We start from the raw sequence: 25,335 nt of genomic DNA, 5'->3' as shown, positions 1-25,335 counted from the left end.
CCCCCAGGCCGTCCCCTCCCCCCGGGCTGTCCCTCCCCAAGCTGTCCCTCCCCGGGCTATCCTCCCCCCCCCCACCACTATCCCTCCTCTGGGCTGTCCCTCCCCCTGGCTATGCCCCCCAGGCCATCCCTCCCCCAGGCTGGCCCTTCCCAGGCTGACCTTCCCCAGGCTGGCCCTCAGGCCCCCAGTCCACAGAGTTGGTGAGGTCAGGGCCTCCAGGGTATGGTGTTTTGCTGATGTGTGACACCCCAGGTGACACTTGGTGGCACAGGTGACACTCAGACGTGGGAGAAGTGCCGTGTGGGCGAGTGTGGCTCCAGCTCCCCGCAGCCTCTGCTCAGCCACTTTCACGGAGCCGCTGCGGCCTCTGCACACACACGATGCCCCAGATCTTAGTCCCCTTGCTGTCACTTCACTGCCTCTTCCTGCTGGCTTTCCATTTAGATGAGAAATAGGAAGTTGCCTTTTTAAATAAATGAGGTTTTTAAAAAGTGAGCTGATTGCAGGAGAACTGCCAAGAACCTCGCCACCGCACAGTAAGATGGCAGGAGCTGTGACGTTAGATGGCAGGAGCTGTGACGGGTGTTAGAAGGGTCTGTGCTCGGCCTTCCTGAGGCCTGGAAGGCCGAGGCGGGCTCTGGAGGGGGCGGGAGGGCAGGGCCGAAGGGCACAGGGAGCAGGGAGGGTGGCCCGGCCGAGGGGTGCAGGCCGCGCGTCCCCGCCTCGGTCCCCCGCCCACTAGTGCAAGGCAAACAGGCCTCCGTGTCCCCTTTCTCACCAGCAGCCACGAGGCTTCTGAGGCCCAGGTGGGCCCCATGCAGGTGGCTCCTTGCTAGACTCAGAATTAGGGCCGGGCCATCCCATGACCGTGCCCCTTCCCCCCGTTGTTGCTGAGCCCCCGGGCCCCCATACCCCATGTGGGGGGACGTACTGTCTGGGAAGAGGCCACTCTGTGCCCTGGACAAGAGCTGTGGGTGATGCTGCTCCCTTTGCTGCCGAGCGAGGTTCCAGGCCCTAGAGCCCTGGCCCCAAAGGTCCCTAAATGTCCCCAACAGAAAGCCCTGCCATCCTGCAGCTGCATGCGGGGGAGATGCCCGAAGTGGTTCCAATTTCAGTTCTGAGCTACAGGGACTGAGGGGCCGGGGGCCCTGGTTCCCCTGGACTGTTCCGTCCCCCTCGGTGCACTTCTCCCCCATCCCCCGACCCAGATTGGGGGGTCAGGCAGTCCCAGGGCGGGATGGGGGCATAGCAGCAGCTTCAGAACATGATCAGAGCATGTTGTTTACCCCAAAGGACAAGATCCCTGGAGGTGGGGCCCGGAGCAGCTGGGGAGGCGTCCATCCCTCGCCCCAGCTACAGCCTCCAGGACCCCCCCGTCCCAACAGTCACCCCCCGGGGCAGGACAGTCGTGGCCCTGCTGGCTGAGCCACCCCAGGGGGCTGAGGCCCTAAGCGTGCTGGCACTGCCCCTTCCAGGAGTGCCCTCCCCAGCCCGGGTCCCCGCCGTGCTCCTCCCACGCAGACGTGTGTCTGTCCATCACTGAACGCGCAGTTCCAGGAAGGCCAAGGCCGAGACCCGCAGGGGGGGGCTCCCCGGGGGATGGCAGCGGGGCGGAGGCCACCAAGGCCCGGGAGCCTGAGGCCCTCGCGTGTCTTGCAGAAGTGGCAGTGCGTGGAGGACGCCTCGGGGAAGCTGAAGCTGCATAAGTGCAAGGGCCCCGCGCGCCTGGGGGGCAGGGCCCTCTCCAACCTGGTGCCCAAGTACTACGCGCAGGGCAGCGAGACCTGTGCCTGCGACACCGGGGACTACAAGCTCAGCCTGGCGGGCCGCAGGAAGAAGCTCTTCAAGAAGAGTGAGTGTGGCCCCGGGGCCGGGAGGGGGCAGGAGGGAGTAGGAGGGGCAGGAGGGGCAGGAGGGGGCAGGAGGGGCAGGAGGGGGCAGGAGGCACGCTCATCTGCTCTTTCAAACAGTCCTGTGGACGCATGTCACCAGGGCCAGGTGGCCCCTAGGAGCAGGGACACAGGGCCTGCCGGTCCAGTGGGGAGAGAATGTGGGAGCACGCTCCCTGTGAAGGGGGACGGGAGAGGGCCCAGGGCCTCACAGGGCCCAGGGCGGCCCTTCCTCTGCAGCAAGCCATCGGACGTTGGGAGCAGAGGAGCCGAGGTCAGATTTGCGTGTTCAAGGGACCCTCCAGCTGCCGCTTGGGTGGGCTGTGCAGGGTTGGGAGCAGAAGCGGGGCGGGGGGGGGAGGCCAGGAGGGCAGCTGGGAGAGCTGGCGAGAAGCCTTGGTGCTCGGCCCAGGCTGCAGGAAGAAGGGATCAGGCTCTGGACGTTTCTGGAAAGCAGAGCTGTTTGACACGGTCGATCCCCATTATTTGTGGATTGCCTCGCTCGAAGATCTCCCTGTAGCCCCCAAATCAGTACTCAGGGTGCTTCTTCATCATTCACCGCATGAGCAGAGCGGCGGAAAGTTTTGAGCCACCAGCGTGCAGGCTCCCAGCTGAGCCCGAACGAGGCAGCGCTCTGCTCCGGCTTTAGCTCTCGTACCGCGTGTGATGAGCATCTCTTTCACGTCTGTTTGGTGTCACGTTTCGTCACTTTGTGCTTTTGCTCGGTGATTTCACTGTTCGGCATGGTGCTGACGTGCCGTGTGGTGTCCCGAGCACGGGAAGGCTGAGATGCGCCCTAAGGAGAAGACGCACCTGGGTGTGTCAGATTAGCTTACTTCCGGTGCTGTTGGCTGGGGTTCGGTGTTAAAGAATAATTAACTATATATATATATATATATATATATATATATATATATATATATATATATATTTTAAAGACTGTATTTATTTATTCATGAGAGACACACGAAGAGAGAGGCAGAGACATAGGAGCCCGATGCGGGACTCGATCCCAGAACCCTGGGATCACGACCTGAGCCAAAGGCAGGCGCTCAGCCACTGAGCCAGCCAGGCATCCCAGAATTAACAATACATTAAATGAGGTGTCTTTAAACAGAAATACACATAAAACAAGGTCCTGTCTTGACAGTGGACAAACATGCTATGACCAGAGGCTCGCGGGACCCCAACCCCACATTTCCCCTAGGAGCAGCGGTGTCGTGTCACCTAGCTCAGTGTTCGGGTGACCTTACAGAACATAACTCCCTCGAATAATCAGAATCAACCGTGCTCTGGATGAGTGGGGAGGAGCCCCCATCCCAGTGGAAGGAGCTCCCAGCCGGGGCCGAGGAAGACAGGCCATTAGAGAGCCACGGAGCAGAGAGCGAGGACCCCAAGTCCCCTTCCATCCGACTGCAAAACTCCCGTCACTCCGGGCCAGTTGTGGCCCACTGAGGTTCAGCTCCCCCCAGAACGCACCTGTGCCTGCAGCATGCTCCAAGGCCGCTGGGTGCGAGGCCTCGCTCTCGGGGAGACCCGGCCAGCTGGCCCAGCGGTGCCCCCTCCAGTGCTGGGCAGTTTCCCTGCCGCCCCTTCTCCAGCCCCCTGACCCAGGAACAAGAGAAGCCTGATTGGAGATTTTAGATCTAGGTGTTTTGTTCTTAATAGTGATAAAATGCACCTAACATAAAGTTTACCATTCTCACTATTTTTTTTTTAAGATTTATTTATTTGAGAGAGAGCATGGGTGGGAGGAGGGGCAGAGGGAGAAGGGAGAGAGAATCTCAAGCAGACTCCCCGCTGAGCACGGAGCCCAGTGCAGGGCTCGATCCCACAACCCCAAGATCACAACCTGAGCTGAAACCTAGAGTCGGACACTCAACCGACTACACCACCCCCCAGGCGCCCCTCTGTTTTTTGGTGCACAGTTGAGTGGCATTAAGCACATCCACACTGCTGTGCCACCATCACCACTATCCATCCCCAGAGCTCTTCTCATCTTGCAACACCGAAACTCTGTCCCCATTAGACTGAAACTCCCCCTTCACCCCCCATCCCTGGCCACCACCCTTGCGTCGCCATCTCTGGGGGTCTGAGTGCTGTAGGGACCTCATACAGGTGGACTCGTGCAGCGTCCTCTTGTGCCGGCTTATTTCCCTCCTTGAGGCTGAATGGTTCCCCGCTGTAGCCTAATTAGAGACCGGGTGTCAGGCGGCAGGCTCGGTGGCTCCCCGCCCTCCTCTGACCCGCGCACCGGTCGCCGAGCAGGTGGGTTAGAGCAGCTCAGACCCCAGCTGGCCGTGATCGCTGGGATGCCAGTTGGTGCGGGGAAGCCAGGCGGGGCCCGCCGGCCCGGGCGGCCCGTGTCTATTCACTTAGGCTCCCAACACATCGGCAGCCCTGCCAGGTGCCAGGTGCTGAGGGAGCTGCAGGCCGGGCCTCGTGGGTGAGACGAGGTGTAAGCAAGGTCACTTCCCTCGGTGTCACATTCGTGGAGGACGTGAAACAGTGGCGTGGCCGGGGGAGACGGGTGGCCGCCCCAGGGTGGGCCGCTGGCTGACACTTACGTGAGAGCCGAGTGTGGAGAAGGAGCGGGTCCTGTGCGTGTTCTCAGTCTGGGGAGAGGGAGCACACGGGCCCCGTGGGTCCCAGCCCCCGAGAGCGGGCTGCTCGGCACACGGTTTTCCAGGCCCGGGGAGGTGGACAGGCCCAGCTTGTGACCTTGGACAAGGACGTCCCAGCTGCCGGGACCCGAACCACAGAGCGCTGCAGCAATGTACGGGTTCTGTTCACATCATCCTCCAAAGAGCCCTGCAGGGTGGGGACCGTCGTGAGAACACAGGCGTTAACCAGCTTGGCGGGGGTCACACATTTGCTCAGGATTCGCACCCGAGCGGTCAGATTCCAGAGCCCCTGCCCTTGGCCACGGGGTTGTGAGGCCCTCGGTTCCCAGTGTGGGGGTTGGCGGGGGCGCCCCTGGGACCCTGGGAACAACCCCCACGAGGGTGACCAGGAGGGCGAGGAGTGTGGCTTCAAGTCCAGGGAAAGGTTCACACAGCCTGGTCTGTAAAGGACCCGAGAGTAAATATTTGAGGCTTGGGAGGCTCAACAGCCTCTCAACTTCTCGATTGTCACTGGAGCCAGGAAAGAGCCATGGACTCAGCAGCTTATGTACCAGACCGGGCGGAGGGCCACTCGGCCTGAGGCCGAAGCTTGGGGACCTCTGGGTTCGTGGCTGGGGCGGTGGAGGTGGGAAATCCAGAGCACTGGCTCCTGAGCACCAAGACAAAGGGGCAGGGAGAAGCGGGTGGGTCTCCTTGGGGGCGCTCGTGGGCAGGTATGAGCCGCCCCGCAGGGACATCAGGCATCAGGGGTCCCAGCGCTGTGGCCTCGGGGAGGAACAGGCCAAGGACACAGCCTCCTGGGGCCAGGAAAGGCCCACGGTTTGGCTAAGAGACACCCCCCTCCCCCCGCCGGACCTGGGCCCCCGGATCTTTTGGCCCGTGTGACTCAGAGAAAGAGTCTGAAAAAGAAAGATAATAAACGTGTGGCAGGAGTGGGCCCCGCAGGAGCCCGCCCAGGAGCGGGAGCCCGTCCTCGGGCCTCGGGCGCCCCCTAGTGGCCACGGGGAGCCCAGCAGAAGCGGGGCCCTGCGGGGCTCCAGGCCCTTCTCCAGAAAGATGCTCCTGCAGGAGCAGACCAGCGGGGTCAGACGATGCTCCGCAGGGCCAGACCTGAGCGGGGCGTGCAGAGCCGAGGGCGGGGGACACTACGGGAACAGGGGAACGGGCCGCCCATCTACACCCGGGGGCCCGGGGCGGGCAGCCACTTCTTTGGTTCTCCCTTCAGAACCTGAGAATCTGCACTCCTACATGACCCCCCATCCCTGCTGTTCTCAAATGTCAGCAACTTGATCAAATGTGTCTTTTTAGTAGAAGATGCAAGAAATCCGGGCTCTGGCTTTAGCCCACAGGCCCGGATTTCCCTCCGTTTTCAGTAGCCGACTTAGAGCCTGGAAAAAATGCGCCCTGCCCTGTCTCACTGCCCAGCCCAGGAGAGCGTCCAGCTCCCACCGCCAGTGAGACGCCGAAGCTAAGAGACCCTCCCTAAGCTGCTCCCTTTTCTATCCAGGAGGACGAGCTACCCAGCTTTGCTTCTTTTCTGGTTCAAATTAATAGGGTTTTTTAGTCTCTTAGTTTCTCATTGAGGTGTAATTTGACACATAACGTACTAGTTTGGGGTATGCAACATAGTGATTCGATATTGCAGACATTGCAAAATGATCACAATAAGTAGTTAGCATCCATCACCATACCTTCACAAGTTTTTTTATTATTAAAATTTTGAAAATGTTTCTTAGAAACTTTCAAAAATGCAAGAGTATTACTAACTATAGCTATTATTAACTATACGATTATTAACTATAGTTACCATCCCCTACATGGCATTCCCGGGACTCACTCACTCTATAACTTTTGAGCTCCTTCACCCATTTCGCCCACTCCCAACCCCACGCCTCCAGCAACCACCAATCTGTTCTCTGTATCTGTGAGCTCAGGATTTTTTAGGTTTTGGTTTATTTTTAGATTCCATATATTAGCAAGATCAGGTGATATGTGTCTTTCTAGGTCTAACTTGTTTCACTTAACATATACCCTCTGGGTCCATCCATGTTATTGCAAAGGGCAAAGTTTCTTTTTTTTTTTTTTTGGAATTTTTTTAAATTTTATTTATTTATTCATGAGAGACAGAGAGAGAGAGGCAGAGACACAGGCAGAGGGAGAAGCAGGCTCCTCACAGGGAGCCCAGTGCGGGACTCGATCTTAGAACCCTGGGATCACGCCCTGAGCCAAAGACAAGACACTCAACTGCTGAGCCACCCAGGTGTCCCCAGAATTTCATTTTTTTTAATGGCTAATATTCCATCATACACACACATACACACACACACACACACTTTCTGTACCATCCATCCACTGAAGGACACTTAGCTGGTCTCCATGTCTCGGCTGCTGTAAATATGCTGCAAACAAGACGGTGCTGACGTCCTCTGTTAGATAAACACTCAGAAATGGAACTGCTAGATCCTATGGCAGTCTACTTTTGACTTTTTGAGGACCCTCCGTACTGGTTTCCACGGTGGCTGCCCCAGTTTACAATCCCACCAGCAGTGCGGAGGGCTCCCTCTCCCCGTCCTCCCCAGGACCGGTTAGTTCCTGTCTCTGATGGCAGCCATTCCAACAGGTGAGGGGCTAGAGCTCATTGTGGTTCTGATGCAAATTTCCCTGATGATGATGATGAGCAATGCTGAGCACCTGTTGGCTCAAGTACCTGTTGGCCATCTGGATGTCTTCTCTTTTTTTTAATATTTATTTATTTATTCATAAGAGACACAGAGAGGCAGAGACACAGGCAGAGGGAGCAGGCTCCTCGCAGGGAGCCCCATGTGGGACTCGATCCCAGGACCCCGGGATGACAACCTGAGCCAAAGGCAGACGCTCAACCACTGAGCCACTCAGCGTCCCTGGATGTCTTCTTTTGAGAAATGTCTATTCAGATTGTCTGCCCATTTTTTAATCAGATTGTTTGGGGTTTTGCTATTGAATTATAGAAGTTCTTACCTACTTTGGATACTAACCTCGTCCCTCCCTATCAGATAGTTTTTATGATAAGTGGTCATTGAGTTTTGTCAAATGCTTTTCCTGCATCCGTTGAGGTGACCGTATGATTTTTGTCCTGCATTTTGTTAAATGTGGTGAATCACGTAGCTTGACTGGCAGATGGTGAAGCATCCTTGCATCCCTGGAATAAATCCCACTTTATCATGGTGTTTGAACCTTTTAATGGATCATTGAATTCAGTTGGCTGATATTTTTGCTGAGGGGTTTTTGCATCTATGTTCATGAGGGAAACTGGCCTATAATTTTCTTTTCTGGTAGTGTCCTTGTCTGGTTTTGATATCAGAGCCATGCTGGCCTATGAAATAGGTTTGGAAGTGTTCCCTCCTCCCTCCCCTGTTACTTGGACAAATTTGAGAAGCACTGGTATTAATTCTTTAAATGTCTCGCAGAACCCACCAGTGAGGCCATCTGGTCCCAGACTTCTGTTGTTGGGAAGTTTCTCATTACCAATTTAATGTCCTTACTTAATGATTTTCTATCCACATTCCAGTTGTTTGTTTGTTTGTTTCATTTTTTCTTTGTTTATTGAGGTGAGGTTCATATGCCATAAAATTCACCGTTTTTACAGTTTTAAAGTTTATAATCCAGAAGCACATACTACATTCAGTGCAGTGCACCCACCACCTTCTAGTTCCAAAACCTCCAATCACCCCAAAAGGGAACCCTGTCACTGGCTCCCCATCCCATGGTAACCCATTAGCTTGCTTTTGGTCTCCATTGTCTTTACCTGAACAAGTAGAGCCATACACGGGACCGCTCATGTCTGGCAGACACCCGCCCACATAGCAGCGGGCGTCACGGCTTCGTTCCCCTGGGGCCGGACATCCCATCACACGGACGGACCACGGGTGTCCACGCATAGCGCTTTCTGGGGATGATCTCCAGCAACTTCCTCCTTAGCTCTGGGCCTTCAGTTTTCCCAACTGAATCGCCGTGTGGTCCTTTCCACTGGGGTCCAGGTCCTGCTTCCTGGGCAGGTAGGTCTCATGAGCCTTCGAGTCTCCAGGCCAATAGTCCGCTGCCCAGAGAGCCGGCCCAGCCTGTCCGGCCCCACTAACCCAGCCGCCCGCTGACGCCCATAGAGTACAAGACCAGCTACGCCCGGAACCGCTCCATCCGCTCAGTGGCCATCGAGGCAGATGGCGGGGTGCACCACCCAGGCCTGGACGGCACCTCCCAGCTCCGCAACCTTACCAAGCGCCACTGGCCCGGGGCCCCTGAGGATCTGGACGACAAGGACGGCGGAGACTTCAGTGGCACCGGAGGCCTTCCAGACTACTCGGCCCCCAACCCCATTAAAGTGACACACCGGTGAGAGTCCAGGCAGAGGGCAGGGGTGTAGGGGGGCAGGTGGGGCCTTGGTGGGGACACCCACATCTCGGGCCCCTGGTTGGGTCCCCCTCAGCCCCTCAGAGGCACACGTGGCCCCTTCTCTCGAGCAGGTGCTACATCCTCGAGAACGACACGGTCCAGTGCGACCTGGACCTGTACAAGTCCCTGCAGGCCTGGAAAGATCACAAGCTGCACATAGATCACGAGGTGAGGGGGTTCTGGGCAGGGGGCTCTCTCCCACCACCGTGAGCTCGGCGGGGCCACCATCCACACCGGGAGGGCAGTAAGGCCAGGCCCGGGGCCAGAGGCCTCCCCAGAATCCTCAGGCCACTTCCAGGCTGCGGGGGAGGACGGTGTAGTCGAGGTCCACCTTCCGGAACTTTGCTTTATAAGATGCCATGGTTAGTGTTTCAACAAGGGGAGACGAGTCCTTAGTGGGCTCAACTGGTTCACGGGAGCCTGGTCACTTCAGCAGGTGCAGCCAAGGACCCCTCAGCAGCCACAAGTGCAGGCAGCAGCTGTGGGCACCCAGCAGGCCGCCCCTTATCCCCCCAGCCCCCCAGAGTCTCATAGCTCCTCACCTGCTCTCTGCCTCAGATCGAAACCCTGCAGAACAAAATCAAGAACCTGAGGGAAGTCCGAGGTCACCTGAAGAAAAAGAGGCCAGAAGAATGTGACTGTCACAAAATCAGGTGAGGCAGCAGCAAGGAGTAGCCAGGAGACCCCCGAAGGGCCCTTCATGCTCCTGCAGGACCACTGCTGGGGACGCAGCAGCCCCTCCAGGATGCCTTTCATTATCTTTTATCCCTATCTCCTCCCTCAGAGTAAGGAAAAAAGAAAAACCAATCAGTAATCATCCCCACACTCTTTGTCCGCCACTGGGCCCAGGCCACCACCCCTCAGGTCACCAGCGGGACCTGACCACCCAGAAGTGGAGGGCACCTCTGCCCACTGCCCTTCCAGGAAAAGCCCGTGTGGCCCAAGGTCCACATTGCCAGCTCGGAGCCCCTGTGCACCCGAGCTCCTGCCAGGCTGGAACGGGGCCCCATCTGCGCGGCCCAGCACGGCAGCCAGCGACCACACGTGGCCCTAGTGCTCTTGAAATGTGGTCCGTGTAGCTGAGTGTGTGTGGTTTACGTCGGCTGGCAAAGCCACAGGTGGCTGGAGGCCCCTGCACCGGCCTGTGCAGCTGTGGTGTCTGCTACCCTCTGAGAAAGGGCTTGTCAGACCTGGGGTCCCCAGCATGCGGTGGGCGGGGGAGTCTGGGGGTGCCGACCCAGGAGGCCGCACCTCGGGAGCCAGTCTGGCTTCGGGTCCCACTGCCTTGCACCCGCCCTGACCTTCCAAGCCCGGCCTGAGACCCGCAGCCGGGGCCCCAGCTGGCCTCTGGAGGAAGGAGCTGCACCCCACCCCCGGGACGGCCCCCACCCAGCACTGCCCCAGACAGCGAGACAGGCGTCCCAGGGAACCCCGGCCAGCTCCAGCCCCCTCCCCGCCAGCTGCCCCAGCGCCTCTGAGCTGTGGGGCGGGTCTGTTGCAGTTACCACCCCGCGCACAAAGGCCGCCTCAAGCACAAAGGCTCCAGTCTGCATCCTTTCCGGTAAGGGCAGCCAGCGGGAAGGGAAGAGGCCCGGGCCTCCCGTGGCGGCCGGCCGCCCCCAGGGCTCTCCGCACCCCCTCCGTGGCTGCAGGGGCAGGAGGAGCAGAGGTTGGGGTCCTGGCCCCTGGGAGGCTGCGGGTGGGGGCCGAGGGAGGTGTGAGGGGTGTGGCCCCGTGTGCCCTCTTGTGCCCCAGGAAGGGCCTGCAGGAGAAGGACAAGGTGTGGCTGCTGCGGGAGCAGAAGCGCAAGAAGAAGCTTCGCAAGCTGCTCAAGCGCCTGCAGAACAACGACACGTGCAGCATGCCGGGCCTCACGTGCTTCACCCACGACAACCAGCACTGGCAGACGGCGCCCCTCTGGACACGTGAGCCGGCGGGCAGGCGCGGGGGCATCAGGACCGCAGGGGTCCCGGGGCCTCCCGCAGGCCCCTCACCGCGCTCTCCCTTACCTGGCAGTGGGGCCCTTCTGCGCCTGCACCAGCGCCAACAACAACACCTACTGGTGCATGAGGACCATCAACGAGACCCACAATTTCCTCTTCTGCGAATTCGCCACCGGCTTCCTGGAGTACTTTGACCTCAACACAGACCCCTACCAGGTACAGACGGCACAGGCTGGAGAAGCAGGGCGGCTCCCGGGTGCTGCGCCTAGACGCCCTGGCAGGGCGGGAGACAGCAAGGCTTCCAGGCCCGCCGCGCGCTGATGCCCCTCCCGGCCCCCGGGCCTCCGTCCTCCTGCACCTGTGCTCTGGGTCCGAGGCAGCTTCGCCCTCCAGCTTAGGTGCCTGCCAGTGGTGAAGCCTGCTTTATGGCCAAGCGCGAAGGCTCCTAGAACCGGGGGCGGGGGGCTTCGGGGTCCCTGGGGTCAGACCAGCCCTGCACACTCGTGCGTCCCGGGACCGCGCAGGTAACGGGGCCCAGCCAGCACTCCCGCAGCACTTCCTACACGCCGGGCACTTGCCTAAGCGTGTCCGAGTACTAAGCACCCGAACACACCCGTGACCAGTGGCCCCGAGCGTGTAAGATGCAAGGGAGCCGCAGGTCTCGGGCGAGCGGCCTGCGTGGGTCCCTCCGACCATCCCTTCAGACGGCCCCCGCCGGGCTCCCCCACTCGGAGCTTCCCAGCAGTGTGGCTGGGTGCTGGCCTATTTCAGCGGCTCTTCTTGAACCGCCTGTAGTCGTTTTACGTTAAACTTGGGTTTTGTTTTAAATATATTATTTGAGAGAGAGATCACAAGGAGGGGGGTGGGGGGCAGGCAATGCAGACCCCCCCACCGAGCAGGATGCCCAGGGCAGGGCGGGCTTGGTCCCAGGACCCTGAGATCGTGACCTGAGCCAGAGGCAGACACCTCACTGACTGCCAGTAAACTGACAGTAACTCCACTGTCTTGGTCTCTAACTACCCTATGGGCTGCCAGTCTCCTCCTTGGGCCAGTCATCCCCATAGTTTACAAAAGGGGGTGTCAGAGCAGGCAGGCTTGTTACCAGTGGCTCCCAGAGGAGGCAGACTCAGGTCCCTTACTCGGAGCGGCATCTTTGCAGTCAGGAAGCGCTGAGGGGCCGTGGGTGGAGGTTTGGAGCTACAGGGCAGGGGGGCCACACCGAGCCCCAGGGGCCACTGGTCGGGAGAGAGAGGCGCGGTGGTGGCCCTGCTCCAGTGCAGCGCCTGGCAGGGTGCGCAGGCAGGGCAGCCCATCCCCAGATGAGGGTCACCGCCCCACAGGGTCCCTGCACTCACCCTGCACCAACCTTTGTTCCAACCAGTTGATGAATGCGGTGAATACACTGGACAGGGAGGTCCTCAACCAGCTCCACGTGCAGCTCATGGAGCTGAGGAGCTGCAAGGGTTACAAGCAGTGTAACCCCCGGACTCGGAACATGGACCTGGGTGAGTAGGCGTCCCGACGTGGGCCTGGAGGGAACAGGGTTACCCCAGGAAGGATTCGGGTCAGTCTAGTCCCAGGAGTGAACCAGGATCCCCAGGAGCTGGTGACTTCCCACCACAGGCTCAAGTACCCCCTCCCTAACGTGCACCGCGCGCTTCGTTTCCCTGCGTCCCGTCACTCAGCAAGCACCACGTGCTAGTCACTGCGCTGCGTGTCTTCGCGTCCTTATCTAGTCACGGGGTGACAACCCTCTGGCAGCCGTCTGCTGGTCCTCGTTTTACGGAGGAGCCCAGTGGCCGGGCCGGCTGATTCCAGAGCCCACATTTGGTCACACCACCGACTTTCCGGGAAGCTTGCCGAGAGCCGAGACAGGGTCTCCCTGCCGCCCCTCTCGCGGGGCCTGTGGCTTTCTGTCCTCTGTCGCCTAGGTGTCCCTGCCCGTATCTGCCTCCCCCACCATGACCCGGGTCGGTGATGCATGGACACGTCAGGGTCCTAGAGCTGGTGACACTGGAGTGCAGGCAATCTACAGCCCCCCTGGGAGTCTCAGGGGACACTCCCATCAGGACTCGGCCACCCCATCTGCCCTGGGACACCCCATCAACATCAGGAGTGACCAAAGAAGAGAAAAAGGCAGTTATTATTGCTTGTGCCATTTTTGCCCTAAAGCGTGTTTCTCTCTTGTTCATTTCTGTCTCATTTAGGACTTAAAGATGGAGGAAGCTACGAGCAATACAGGTATCTGGTTTTGCTGTTAAGGCCCGAGGCCACTCCCCTGTCGCGGCCCATCCTTTGGGCTAACCTCTGAGGTGGTTGGTCGGCCAGGGGCCTGGCCCACCCAGCAGGGCGGGGGGAGGCTCTGTCCTTCTGGGGGAGGCTCACACTCCTCTTTTTGACCCCCGAAAACCTAGGCAGTTTCAGCGTCGAAAATGGCCAGACATGAAGAGACCTTCTTCCAAATCGCTGTGAGTTGAGGAACCAATTTACAAATAGCGCTGCGCCTGCCTGGCGTCATTCCGCCGAGGCCGTTCCGCGTGCGTGCCGTTTCTCTCGTGATCCTGTCCTCTGCCTCCCGCCACAAGAAGGGAGCGGGAGGCCCTTTCCGTGTTTGGGGTTAATGTCCTGTCTGATAGGCTGTTGTTCTCCAGAGAACAGCACTTGCTGAGCCCAGGGTGGCCCGGAGTCCTGAGGCGTGTACCCGCTCCGCTTGCCCGACGCCTTGGGGCAGCAGGGCAGCCTCACCAAACAGCTCCCAAAATACATCCACACCCCGTCTCCCTCCAGCGCCAGAGACGCTGGCAGAGGACTGGGACTGGGGCAACCCGGAAGGGTCCCCTCTGGCCTACAGGGCACGCTTGGTGCGTTGCCACGTGCACCCTCCGGGCTGTGCATTTCCTTCCTCATACGCCTGCCAACCGCCTGCAGCGTTACCGGGGGGACGCTAAGTGGGCCGGCCAGACAGTTCTTTGGCGCTCCTAGAATTTAAGCAGGTGACCTTGCTGGATCCCGTCCTCAGTGCCGCCTCTGCCGGCCACGGAGCGGGCGAGCCGGCAGCTGACGTCCGGGTGACCGGGTGGGAGCACCTCGGGGACACCCCCGCCGGCAGCCACTGCCACGTGGTAAAGCGCGCTCAGCCACAGGCGCCGGCCGGGCTTCCTTCGTCCTCAGACGCTCACGGGAGTCTGCTCTGTTCCGCAGGGGGCAGCTGTGGGAAGGCTGGGAAGGCTAGGAGGCGCGCGGCGGGCCTCCAGCCCAGAGGCCACCTGAGCGGACCGAGCAGAACCGCGGACGAGTCCGGGCGGGCCTGTGCTCAGCCGGGGGGCCCGAGTCCCGGGACCTGCTTTCCGTCACCACGGCACGCTCTGGCAGAGAACCCTCGGGAGCGGGGACACTTCAGGAAGTCCATTGTTGCCCTTGCTTTTGCTTTGGATTATACCTCACCAGCTGCACAAAATGCGTTTCCCTATCAAACGGTCACCACTAACCCTCTCTGAGAGGCTTACAAGGGAAAAAGATTTTCTTGGCAGTTTCCCCCAACAGTGTAAGTCACTGGAACTTTTTTCTAAAATCCTAAGGGAAGAACAACCCTGTTTTAAATCCTCTTGTTCTTTTGGCTCGTCACAGAGAAGGAACTAAGGGAGCAGCAGGACAGAAGCAACCTGCAGGTGTTTGGAAGTGGTGCGGAGCCGGACAATGAGTCCGCGGCAGAGAGGAGGGGACTTTTGTCTCGCACCATAGTGCAGGCTGTCTCTGAAGAAACGGACTTCACTGTACATATGAGACTATTTACGTGTAACCAGCGTGGGAATGCGTAGGGGAATCTAATGAGAAAACCCAGTTCTCAAGAGTGGTGGTGTCAGTGAACGCTCTGTGGCCAGTGTAAAGAAAAACCCTTGCAGTTGTGGACACTTGTCCCTGACCAGATACCATTTCTGCCAGTATTCCTCTGTTATCTGCCCCAGAACTGATGTTTTTTAAAGTACTGAAGAGAAATGAAGTTGATGTCTGTCTGTCCCAGGTTTTAACAAAACTGTATTTGTAAAGACATTTTGTAGTCTAAGTCTTGTCAGACGATGTTCAAAGTCCCGGCCGACGACCGGCAGTTGGTATGAGGTAACCTTTAACATTTTGTAAAAGGCCGTTCTTGGGAGTTTTTGGTGTGCTTGTTTTTTTTTGTTTTTTGTTTTTGTTTTTTGTTTTTTTTAAAGCAGTCAACACCTTTTGGGAAGGAGATACTCAGGTTTTTCCAAAGGGAACTAGATGGGAATAAATTAATGACCAAAATTTACCATACTTCAAGGACCTCACAGGTAGGTAAGCCTCACATTTCACCAGCTTCAGGACCTCAAAGCGAGTCACCGTATCAGACAACCCCCCCCCACCCCCCGCCTTTGTGCATCAGCTAGTCTGGCAAAGGTAGCGGTCGGAGGTCAGGAGGGAAAAACAGGAGGACCTCCATCACCCAATCTGACACACTTCTCACCAAACATGGACATAATCCAGAAGTGCTCACCCTCGGGAAGAGCAGCTCTATGCTTTTCAGGAGTTCTGTTAACCTTAGAGAAATTGCTAGGATTATTTGAAACAGGATTCCTTAACCTTTGCTTTTACCCTTAATCCGATCGGATTTAAAAAAAAAAAAAAAAGAAGAAGAAGAAGAAACAACAAGCTCTTAGGCTTCAATTTTAAATAGAAACCTTTATTTACAAAATGATCAGCAAAGCAGTCAGAGCTTACCACTCAACCATCTCATAAGTTATCCCATGTGATCTGGATTCTTTGCAGTGTGAAGTATGACTGAGATTTTTTAAAAGCAACATTTAATGTAAACTTGATTGCAACTGAATTCATTCTCAATACTATAAGTCAATTCCTGAGAATTTTAAATATTGCTCTCAGAATGACATTTCCATCATCAAAATTCCACACATTGGAAAGAGAAAGAAAGAAAGAAAAAAAACACCTTGCTTGTTAAACAGTTGGCCTTGGAGCTCTTGCTCCTCTGAAGCAGGGGGTTTCATCTGTCCTACAGGCTTTACTCCTATGACGCCCCCACACTTGTGAACAAAATTCCTCGAACTGGACAGGCATATGGAAAACTGGCAGTCATTTCGAGGAGGGCAAGCCAAGTATGTCCTGTCATACCCCCACCCCATACCCCCAATTCACCTAGATATTAAATACCAATTAACTAAGCAGTCCTGGTGATTGATATTTACACCTTTCCATCAAGATGCACGATTTAGTGCTCACTTCGGCAGCACATATACAAGATGCACGATTTAGAAAAGTGGCATCATAATACGAACATTAACAATGAATTTCTATTTGTTTTTTTTTAAAGGAAGAAACATATCTCCTTTATATCATTTTGATCTTTATAAAATATATATATTTATATTTATATATCTTTGGATTCAGCAAAAAAGTAGGTACTGGAAATATCGCACGTTCTAAAAGCAGATGAAACAAACACCAAGGTTTTAAAAAGTAGGGGGCGGGGTGTAAGGAGAGGTAGGCAGCAGGAGTACAAAGACAATTATCCAAAAAAGATAAAAGGGCAATAAAGGTAAAAACAAATTCTCTCAAAAGACGGCATCTATTAAAAGAAAATCAAATTCTTTAAGTTTGCACCAATAAAATGAACAAGTAGAAAATATAAAAACTTATAATAAACTTTCTCTTTTTTTCCATATAAAAAGGGGGTGCTGCCTTCCAGTTAGCCTGGAGTTGGGACTGATGAAAAGAATCACAAAACTTTTTTTGTTGTTGTAATTTTTAAAAGTCAAGAAAGGTAAGAGCACCATTCTATTTCTCCCCATGTACACATGACTTAAACAAGAAAGGTTCAGATATACATGACATAATTTGATCTAAAAATATGGAGACTTACTCAACTATGTCTCTGTCTCCAGACAAGAGGATATGTTATCTGAAAAGTACAGGCCACTATGATGGAAGTTGATGGATTTACAATCTTAGATTTATTTTTAACTGGGCTGTGGGGGGAGAAGGTGTCAAACCCAAATCTAATTCCAGTGGTGGTTCTGGAAATACAGGTTTCACTTATGCGTAAGTCAACGAAATTAAATTATCTTACCTTCAGAGATCATTTTTCCAGGGAGAAAAACTGGCTAAACATGTAAGAAACAAAAGAAAAATTACCTGGCTCTCAGTTATTGCTAGGAAATTGACACCAAAGTTAGCCAGAGACCTCTGAAATTCACAGACATTTTAAAAACCAATTTCATTCAACTATTTTCTTTGAAGCTAATAAAGTAAATCAGATAAAAGGAATTAAATTACTTTCTCTACTTCCAATGGACTAGAACAAATGTCCAAAGCCTAGCAACAGCAGAAAGGGGTAGGGGCAGGGAGTGCAAAGGTGCTCCTTCAGCCAGACTGCATCTCAGAAGCATGCAAACCTGGCCACTAAGCTCCCTAAGAAACCACCCTGACGCTATTCTAGTTCTCAGGGTCGAGGAGCACGCTGCATCAGAGCGATAAAACAGCTGAGCAGACACTAGAAGCCACACATTAAGGGCTCTACTCCTGAGATCTCAATGTGGGATTTGGGTCCTAGTAACCAAAACCTTAGAGCACTCCTACAACGGATGAACGGGCAACATATTCGATTAAAAAACAAAATACCGTGAACTGCTATTGTTTAATTCATGGACCGCTTAAAATCCAAGGTTCTTTCTTAAATCAAATTGCTTGATCTTTTAAAATTCTTGATATCTTTTTTTAAAAGTTTATTTCCCCATCTCTATTCTTTCCCCTAAAATTAACAAAGTGCTTAGTTCTGGTAGAGGAATTTAAAAGACAAATTTAAAATGCCTACATCTAAACAAATGATCTTTTAAAAAAGCATTTAGATTTAGAGATTGAAAAGAGGGAGGCTCTAACACTGGAGGGGGGGGGGCGGCGCGGCTCTGCAGCCCACCATCCCCTCCCCCAGGCCACAAAATTCAGGGGCGGTCTCTTCTGTTTGTAGCCTCACCACACTGAGCTTACTGAAGTCAACAATGTTAAATATTTAGCTTCACAAACTCTGTAAAAATGAGTTGTTGTGACCTGCAAAAAAGGTATATACATATTTTACATAATACAATATCTTAAAGGTCATATTTACAAAAGAAAATCTATTCACAGAAACACTGCGAAATTCTGATTCAGAATGCAGTACCTGGCCTTGGGTTTTCTGCAGTTTATTTTCAAAAAGCATTATTGCTCTACCGTATAGGCAAAGGGTGACACCAGTACTTTCAACGACAAAAACCATAGTTCTTGTCCAACAGATTAGTTCAGACAAAAACTGGGAATGTGGTTCACCATTCCTCAAGACCTCAAGAATATTGCATTTATCCATTACTTTTTAAATAAAGTGCACGGCTGCACGTTAGCATGTGAAAAATTGCTACTGCTGCAACTAAATACTGTCGTCTCACTATCCCTTCTGCGAAGCCTTGTGACAGCTCCTGGAGGTGATATATTATAGGACATTAGGGACAGAGGAAGTTCCTACTCAGGAAGAAGTCCAGGACAAATAAGAATAGGGCTGGAGCAACTCAACACAATCATTAAAAGACAAGAATTCAGAAAGGCCAACTTCTGGAGACAGAATCAGGTGAGAACACAGAACTATCTGGTTGAGACAAGAACACATGAAGGCTACAACTGTGCTCTCCATCCAGCACTGCCACTAGAGAAACCAGACTTCCTCATCCCTCTGAATTTCAGGGATGTTCCCAGCCCACCCACATTTATCTCAAACACTCTGAGAGCCGCGCAGAAAGAAGGAACACAGGAGTTTTGTGACCAGTAACACTCCGTACCTCCAGAATCCCATCCCTAAAAGGCAATATGCCAGAAGTATTTGAACTCCATGATACACAGAAGGAGGAAAAATACAGGTAGACAGCGCACATCAGTTTAAAACACAGTCCTGCTCAAATGACATCACTTGGAACACCTTTCCCAGGGATCAAAGCTGGTTCCTTCTTCAGAACTAGGTGTGCAGGACAATGATTCTTTACTCCCAATAATCCTAGTGCCGTGTCATTTGTACAGTGATTTCCTTGGAGATCTTGGTGTTGAAGTGTCAGCAGTATTTCTGTAAGCAACCAGAAGAAACGTGAATAAAACACATGCTCTGCACAACACAGAAGAATCCAAAGGTCTTTATAAATGAGGGATTGCAACAGGACTCTGGCTGATTCGGGTCCCTTAGATCACACATTACCAAAAGTATTTAATAACAGCCCAATGCCTTCAAATCACAAATTTTTTCAAAAACTCTAGTTTTGAGTTACACACCCACAGTTAAAAACCTACTGAGGACCTTCAGATTACAGTTGAAGTTTCAGCTCTCTCAAGAGAACAGGAAAAACTCTGAGAAAAGTAAGGGGTAGAACCCCCCATACCTGATCAGGACCCATGGGCATGCCAGCCATGGGCATGGAGCTCATGTTCATCTGTCCCATGGGACCACTGCTGCCATTCATGTGCACCATACTGTATGCTGCAGGGTTCCCCTGGTGGGCGAACTGCTGCTGGGGAAAGGAGCTGTAGAGAAAGTATGAAATTACCTCTCAGGTCATTCTGGTAACACCACACATGCACACAGAGACCATCACGATTCTGTCAAATGTCACTGTACTTACACAAAGAACATGAGGGAGAAGATGCCCCCTCACCTGCCTTCAGTGTTCCACAGCTGCCTGTGGACAATTGTAGGGCAGGAAGGAACTTCAAAATGGATGAGCCAAATAACACACTTCTAACATGAACCAAGGCCTTCTGAGTTCTCCATCCACCCAGGCTTCACTAAAATGCAGAAGTTATTTTCCTGTACTTTTGGGCAATAGAACGTGAGTGGCTTTTCAAATTCCTGTTCCTCACCTGTTCCTGGCCAGGTTTCCTGACGGCCAGCCCTTTATCTCTGAGGACTGATACATGGGTGCCGTCTGAGGATGCTGCATCATGGGGTTCTGGGAGGGACCCATTCTTGAGGGCATCATTGCATTGGGAGGACTGGACACTCGACCAAAAGCTGGATCTGGTTGCTGTCCCATTCCTTTAAAAAAAGAAAAATTACAATGCTCAAGTGGGACCTTCCTTAGAGTAGAAACATTATGTTCTCTTCTAAAGGCAAGAGAAGAGACCAAATGCCACAAGATGCTGCCTGCCAGTTGCTTCTCTACTGAGAAGACAACTGGAGGAACAGGCTTATTAGGCTTACTATAGAGAGCAAACCACCTAAACTATCTGAAGAACTGTTACTTCACAGAATTTTCTATATAAAAGGGATTCCACCTCATGTTACTCACATCACTGTCCCTCTGTCCCCAGCTGACAGGAATGCACCTAAAATGTAATCTCCCCAAAAGATACCTCTATCCCTACTCCCACCATGTTCCTAGAATATCTCAAAGATCTACCTGAAGAGGTAATATGCATTACTATAACTAATATACTCAGGTTACCAAGGAAAGGAACCCACAACCCAACACGGCATCCTCTCACTGAAATGACCAAGCGTTCAGAGACTGTAGAGTTCAACTATACTGGCACATATCGCCATATCGGGGAGGTGTGGGGAACCTGATAATCTCTCTTCCAAATTAAGATGTGGGGAACTGAAAAAACAAGACCTAAATTTAAAAATGCTCAACTCTCATCAACTATCTACCACAATTACAATTACCTGTGCACTACAATAAACAAATTTGGGTTTTTTTCTTTTCTTTTTTAAGACCAGTTTTTCTCCATTCTGACTATAAGAGCATCATCTCTTCTTTAGGGTGCCCTAACTACCTTCCCTTCTTCCATTCTCCCTGCACACATTCTAATGCAGGCATCTCAAAGGCCTCAGATTTAACCCAGTGCAAATCTAAACATGTCTATTAACATTAAATGACTTGCCACCGACTTCAAAACACCACCAAAACACTTCAAGACCTCTCGGGTTCATCTGATCTGGCCTCTGCTTAAGCCTTGTCAGCCTCATTGGTCACTGTTCCGTGTTCTGTTATTTTTAATTAATTCCATCTTTCTTGTGAATAACAAAAGGGAATAAATACTATTTTGTGTTTAACATGAATAGATCCATGAATCTTAGATCCTTAGTAATGTTACTCTGGGGAAGCCATTTTCACCATCTAATTTACCATAATTAGGTGGATATGGAAACTGCTGGGGAGGAACCTGTGGCATCACAGGCCCTGCCAAAACGCCATCCATGCTGGGAGAGGCAGTCACGTTGGGGGGCGGGCTGAAGGCCTGGGGCTGTTGCTGCTGCTGCTGCTGCTGTTGCTGTTGCTGCTGCTGCATCATCACGGCCACCCGCTGCTGTCGGAAGTGATGACTCAGCAGCTCCCTGCTGCGCTGGGCCACCATCTGGGCATTCAGAAAACCCTGCTAATACCCAAGAAAGAATGCAGTTACATACACAGAGCAGGAACCAGCCAATTCCATACACATAGGACCATCCCAATACATCAGGTAGGAGAGAAAAACACGCAATGCCTTTCTTCCTACAAAAGGAAGAATGTACAATTCTCATCATGGTAATGGCATCCTGGCTAGTTGGCAGGGACGGGGTGCAGACAGAGACCTGGAAACTGTTCTGGCGATTTATCAATGTTTCACACAGAAAACATTCCTCAATGTGAGAGAACATTTAAGGGTAGAATTTGAGGACAAATTTTTCAGGAACTATGAAATAAAACTACAAGAAGGAAAAGGACAGCAATAAGAGTGTGGGAGGAGGGGAGACACAAGGTATATCCCCCAAAAGAATGGGGTTATACTCAAAAAAACAGGAATCTGCCTCAGAAGTGCCTATATAGTCTCTTAAAGCTTTTGAAATGAGAGATGGGGGATTTAGGAGCAGCTGTCTGGAAGTTGGTCAAAGCACAGAATGAAAAAGCTGATTTGGGCCCTATCAGCTAGGAGAGAGCAACTGCAAAAAGCAACTTTTATCTTTTTGAAGGACATCCTAGATCAGCTTATTCAAGGTGTCAGATTATCAAAGTACTTCTAAGAAGGCTTAAGAGAGAAATACTGGGCATTTCACCGTGGATTGTTGGTTGGTTTTGTGGTTTCTTTTTTGTTAAATAAGTATGAACAGTATTTCCAACCATAGTAAATGACTTTTCTGTGGTCATCTGCCTTGTGCACATTAAGAAAATACCTTAGTACAATCTCCACATTGGGCTGGAGGTACAGGGAACTTGAACATCATCCTTCCCACTATGGGAAACAGGTCGTCTCAGAGATGGTCTTTGAGGCTGGATTATATATTACTTACTTTCTTCTTATAATCTCAAATTTTACCCAATGAGCATATGGTTTCATAACCCAGAAACAGAGAAAAGTTTATAACTTATTATTTTAAATCCCAAAAAAGTGTCAGCTGTTTTGAAAACACAACAAATAATCACAAAGGGAATTAATTTAAAAACACAAATCTGAGGTTTTAATATAAGAGCCTCCCCTTCTGATTCTTCCTCGTCCACCAGCAAGAAAGAAGAATGGAAGAGGAAATATGACGAGAGCACGCAATGGTTTCTTACACAAGAAATTTCAAACTGCTGTGTTCTAACATACATTTACCGAGGGCCAAGTACAGACCAGGCCCTGTGCAAGGCTCATGGCAGTGACTGTGGACAGACTCACTTTCCTCACCTGGGAAGCGACCTGGGGCTGCATCATTGGCCTCATCACTGCAGCACTCCCAGCAGTGGGACTGTCCATTTTCATCTCCAGTGCCTGACGGCTCTGATTCAAAAACTGGGGAAAGAGAGGTTGGTTAGAATGCAAGTGGAGCACGTCAGTGAGCCCAAAACAGTATTCCAAATCCTCAGCACCACCCTGTGAGGTTACGATGCTACCTTCTATCCATCAGCCTGGTTAAGTCACATCTACACTGAACCAGCACACTTCCCACACTTCAAAAAATTCAGGCTGAAGGGCACCTGGCTGGCTCAGTCGGTGGAGCATGTGACTCTTGATCTCAGGGTTATGAGTTCAAGCTCCACAATGGGTGCAGAGGTTACTTTAAAAAAATAAAATAAATGAATGAAATCTTTAGGGCAAAAAAGATCAGGTTGAAAAGTCCTCAGCACGCATATGAAGCTTTAGTGTTTGGCATCAGGAGGAAAAGTAAAAAAGTACAAATCTGCAGCTTAAAGAGTATCTTCAACAGAAACTCAAAGGATTCATAAAGTCAGATTTTTCTCTGGGATTATTTAGGGCATTGGGGAAATAGCTTTAATTTGCTCAGACCTACACTAAATAACTTACCTCTTCTGTTAGCTTTTCCTAGGTAACTTTTAGTGGTAAGAAGGGGTAAAAACTAAAATGATACCTTGAATGTATTAACACAGCTTTCCAGAGTACCTACATTGACTTTTAATAATATCAATACACTAGAAGAGTCTCTGGCTCACTGGACCTGACACTCACTCATCTGCTTATATGGTTCAGTTCTGTCACATTTAATAACTCAGCACACCCAATACATAAACAATATATATAACTAAATATTAAAAGAGCTCAAATTTTATAAAATGTCTAGAAAGCAGAGGTTCCATAAAAAGAATGTTCAAGTCAGTTAAGGTTTAAATATCTAGTATTAATATTAAGGACTTATTTAAAACTACAAATCATCTACCTCTAAGACTGAAGCCATCAAGAAATACTTTGCTGCCCCAGGTACAATCCTCTTGTATATTTTTTACTGTTTAAGCTGTACAACTGATTTATCTAGCAAGACCAATTCTATCAGGACCACTCCCTAATAAGGAACCACCTTATACAAACATTTTGTACAAACAAAATGTTACACAAAAAGTCAAAACAAAAGAACTTCAGTTGACAAAAAATAGAGAGCTAGTGGCAAGAGCTCTGAAGAACAAAGCCTGACGATAAATCAAACAGGAAGTGGCCAGAGGAAAGGCAGTATCTGGCCAAAGCGAGCACGGGGCTGGCTACCTGCTGGCCCTGCAGCCTCTGCTGAAGCTGCATTCGAAGCTGCTTGGGGGTGTTTGTCCGGGGTCTCATCATGTTGGCCCTTGGGTGCATTCCTTGGAGAGGAAAATTGCCTTGCTGGTTCATCTGATTCATCATAGAGTTAAAAGATGGTGATTGTCCCTGAAGATTAAAGCCTCCTTGCACTGGAGGTCCCTGTGCTGGGTACGTTTGCCCATATAACGCCGCTTTCTGATCCATCATTACTGCCGCTTCTTGGCCCTGGAAAGCATCCTGTTTGGACTCCAAAGCTTGTCCCTTAAACATCAAACACATAAATGAACAGTAAGTACATCTGGAAAGCAATAGAAATCAAATGTTCCAAGGAAGACAAAAAATAAAGTCGATATATGTAAACAAGGATGCCACAGAATTCCAAAAGCAAAATCAAGTTTATGGTCTCAAGTTCCATGAGAACAGACTATGACCCATGTTTTCACAGATGTGTCCTAGATGTGCCTCACATAAAGTCTCACGCAAAGAGTACCTAGAAAAATGCTATTTGTTCCAGACCAGATTTCTGTACCAACACAGACTTCCCAAGCCAAATATAAAATAATTAAAACCACTGTGATCAATTTTTTTTTAAACTTTTATTTATTTATGATAGGCACACAGTGAGAGAGAGAGAGAGAGAGAGAGAGAGAGAGAGAGGCAGAGACACAGGCAGAGGGAGAAGCAGGCTCCATGCACCGGGAGCCTGACGTGGGATTCGATCCCGGATATCCAGGATCGCGCCCTGGGCCAAAGGCAGGCGCCAAACCGCTGCGCCACCCAGGGATCCCTCACTGTGATCAATTAATTCACATATAATTAGTACAGAAATATTTTTACGGTGGTTAGAGGTAATTTTGGTAGAGACTGGGTAAATCAACATAAACCCATATCCCCCAAAGTGTATTACTAGTTGCACAAACAAAACCTAAAGGTGGCCACCCACTATCATTCATTCAAAAGTGCCTGCTATGTGCTTGGCATCACTTCTCTACATGCGAAGGTGTACACAATAAAGTCAACAGGTGACAGAAAAACCATGAAAACAAATATTCTGAAGGGAAGAATGTGCCATCCTGAGACAAGAAAAGCTTGTCAGGTACTGTATTCAACTTTACCTTCTTATCCACGGGCACAGAGTGTGCCAAGTATGAAGGCAACAGTCTCGCCCTAAAACACACTTCACCCCACTGTGACAGTGACAACACCCTTGATTCCCCCACCTCCCTGAGCTCTCCTCAGAGGCATGGTAAGTGTTCATCAGGGTTCAGTGCTATACCCCTCTTCTTTTCTCTCACTACATTTTCTACTCTGGTCTTCTCATCTACTACATCTATCTACTATAATGGCCAAACTCGTCTCCAGCTCAAGTGTCTCTGAGTTCTTTTTTTTTTTTTTTTTTTTTTAAATTTAATTTTT

The 25,335-nt window shown here is 51.7% G+C and overlaps 2 protein-coding genes across 15 annotated transcripts in view; one reads left to right on the top strand and one right to left on the bottom strand.

Moving 5' to 3' along the window:
* Positions 1–15,037, top strand: part of SULF2 (sulfatase 2) — a 118,674-nt gene extending 103,637 nt beyond the window's left edge. For all 9 annotated transcript variants that reach the window (XM_077873494.1, XM_077873493.1, XM_077873492.1 and 6 more), the window contains 11 exons: positions 1,660–1,852; positions 8,653–8,881; positions 9,013–9,109; positions 9,500–9,594; positions 10,443–10,502; positions 10,697–10,866; positions 10,958–11,100; positions 12,266–12,389; positions 13,092–13,125; positions 13,299–13,352; positions 14,086–15,037. In XM_077873494.1, the coding sequence (XP_077729620.1) occupies positions 1,660–1,852; positions 8,653–8,881; positions 9,013–9,109; positions 9,500–9,594; positions 10,443–10,502; positions 10,697–10,866; positions 10,958–11,100; positions 12,266–12,389; positions 13,092–13,125; positions 13,299–13,352; positions 14,086–14,116 (1,230 nt within the window). In that variant the 3' untranslated portion in view covers positions 14,117–15,037. The remainder of the gene's footprint in view (positions 1–1,659; positions 1,853–8,652; positions 8,882–9,012; positions 9,110–9,499; positions 9,595–10,442; positions 10,503–10,696; positions 10,867–10,957; positions 11,101–12,265; positions 12,390–13,091; positions 13,126–13,298; positions 13,353–14,085) is intronic.
* A 528-nt stretch (positions 15,038–15,565) lies between these two features.
* Positions 15,566–25,335, bottom strand: part of NCOA3 (nuclear receptor coactivator 3) — a 146,067-nt gene continuing 136,297 nt past the window's right edge. For 5 of the 6 annotated variants that reach the window (XM_077873482.1, XM_077873485.1, XM_077873481.1 and 2 more), the window contains 6 exons: positions 23,887–24,180; positions 22,579–22,683; positions 21,060–21,309; positions 19,792–19,966; positions 19,314–19,455; positions 15,566–19,003 (listed from right to left, as the gene is read on the bottom strand). In XM_077873482.1, coding sequence (XP_077729608.1) covers positions 18,992–19,003; positions 19,314–19,455; positions 19,792–19,966; positions 21,060–21,309; positions 22,579–22,683; positions 23,887–24,180 — 978 coding nt within the window. In that variant the 3' untranslated portion in view covers positions 15,566–18,991. The remainder of the gene's footprint in view (positions 19,004–19,313; positions 19,456–19,791; positions 19,967–21,059; positions 21,310–22,578; positions 22,684–23,886; positions 24,181–25,335) is intronic. The other variant, XM_077873487.1, reaches the window with a different exon arrangement.

The sequence above is a fragment of the Canis aureus genome, chromosome 26 (assembly GCF_053574225.1).
Source record: "Canis aureus isolate CA01 chromosome 26, VMU_Caureus_v.1.0, whole genome shotgun sequence".
NCBI lineage: Eukaryota > Metazoa > Chordata > Mammalia > Carnivora > Canidae > Canis > Canis aureus.
This window is presented reverse-complemented; position numbering and strand designations above follow the sequence as displayed.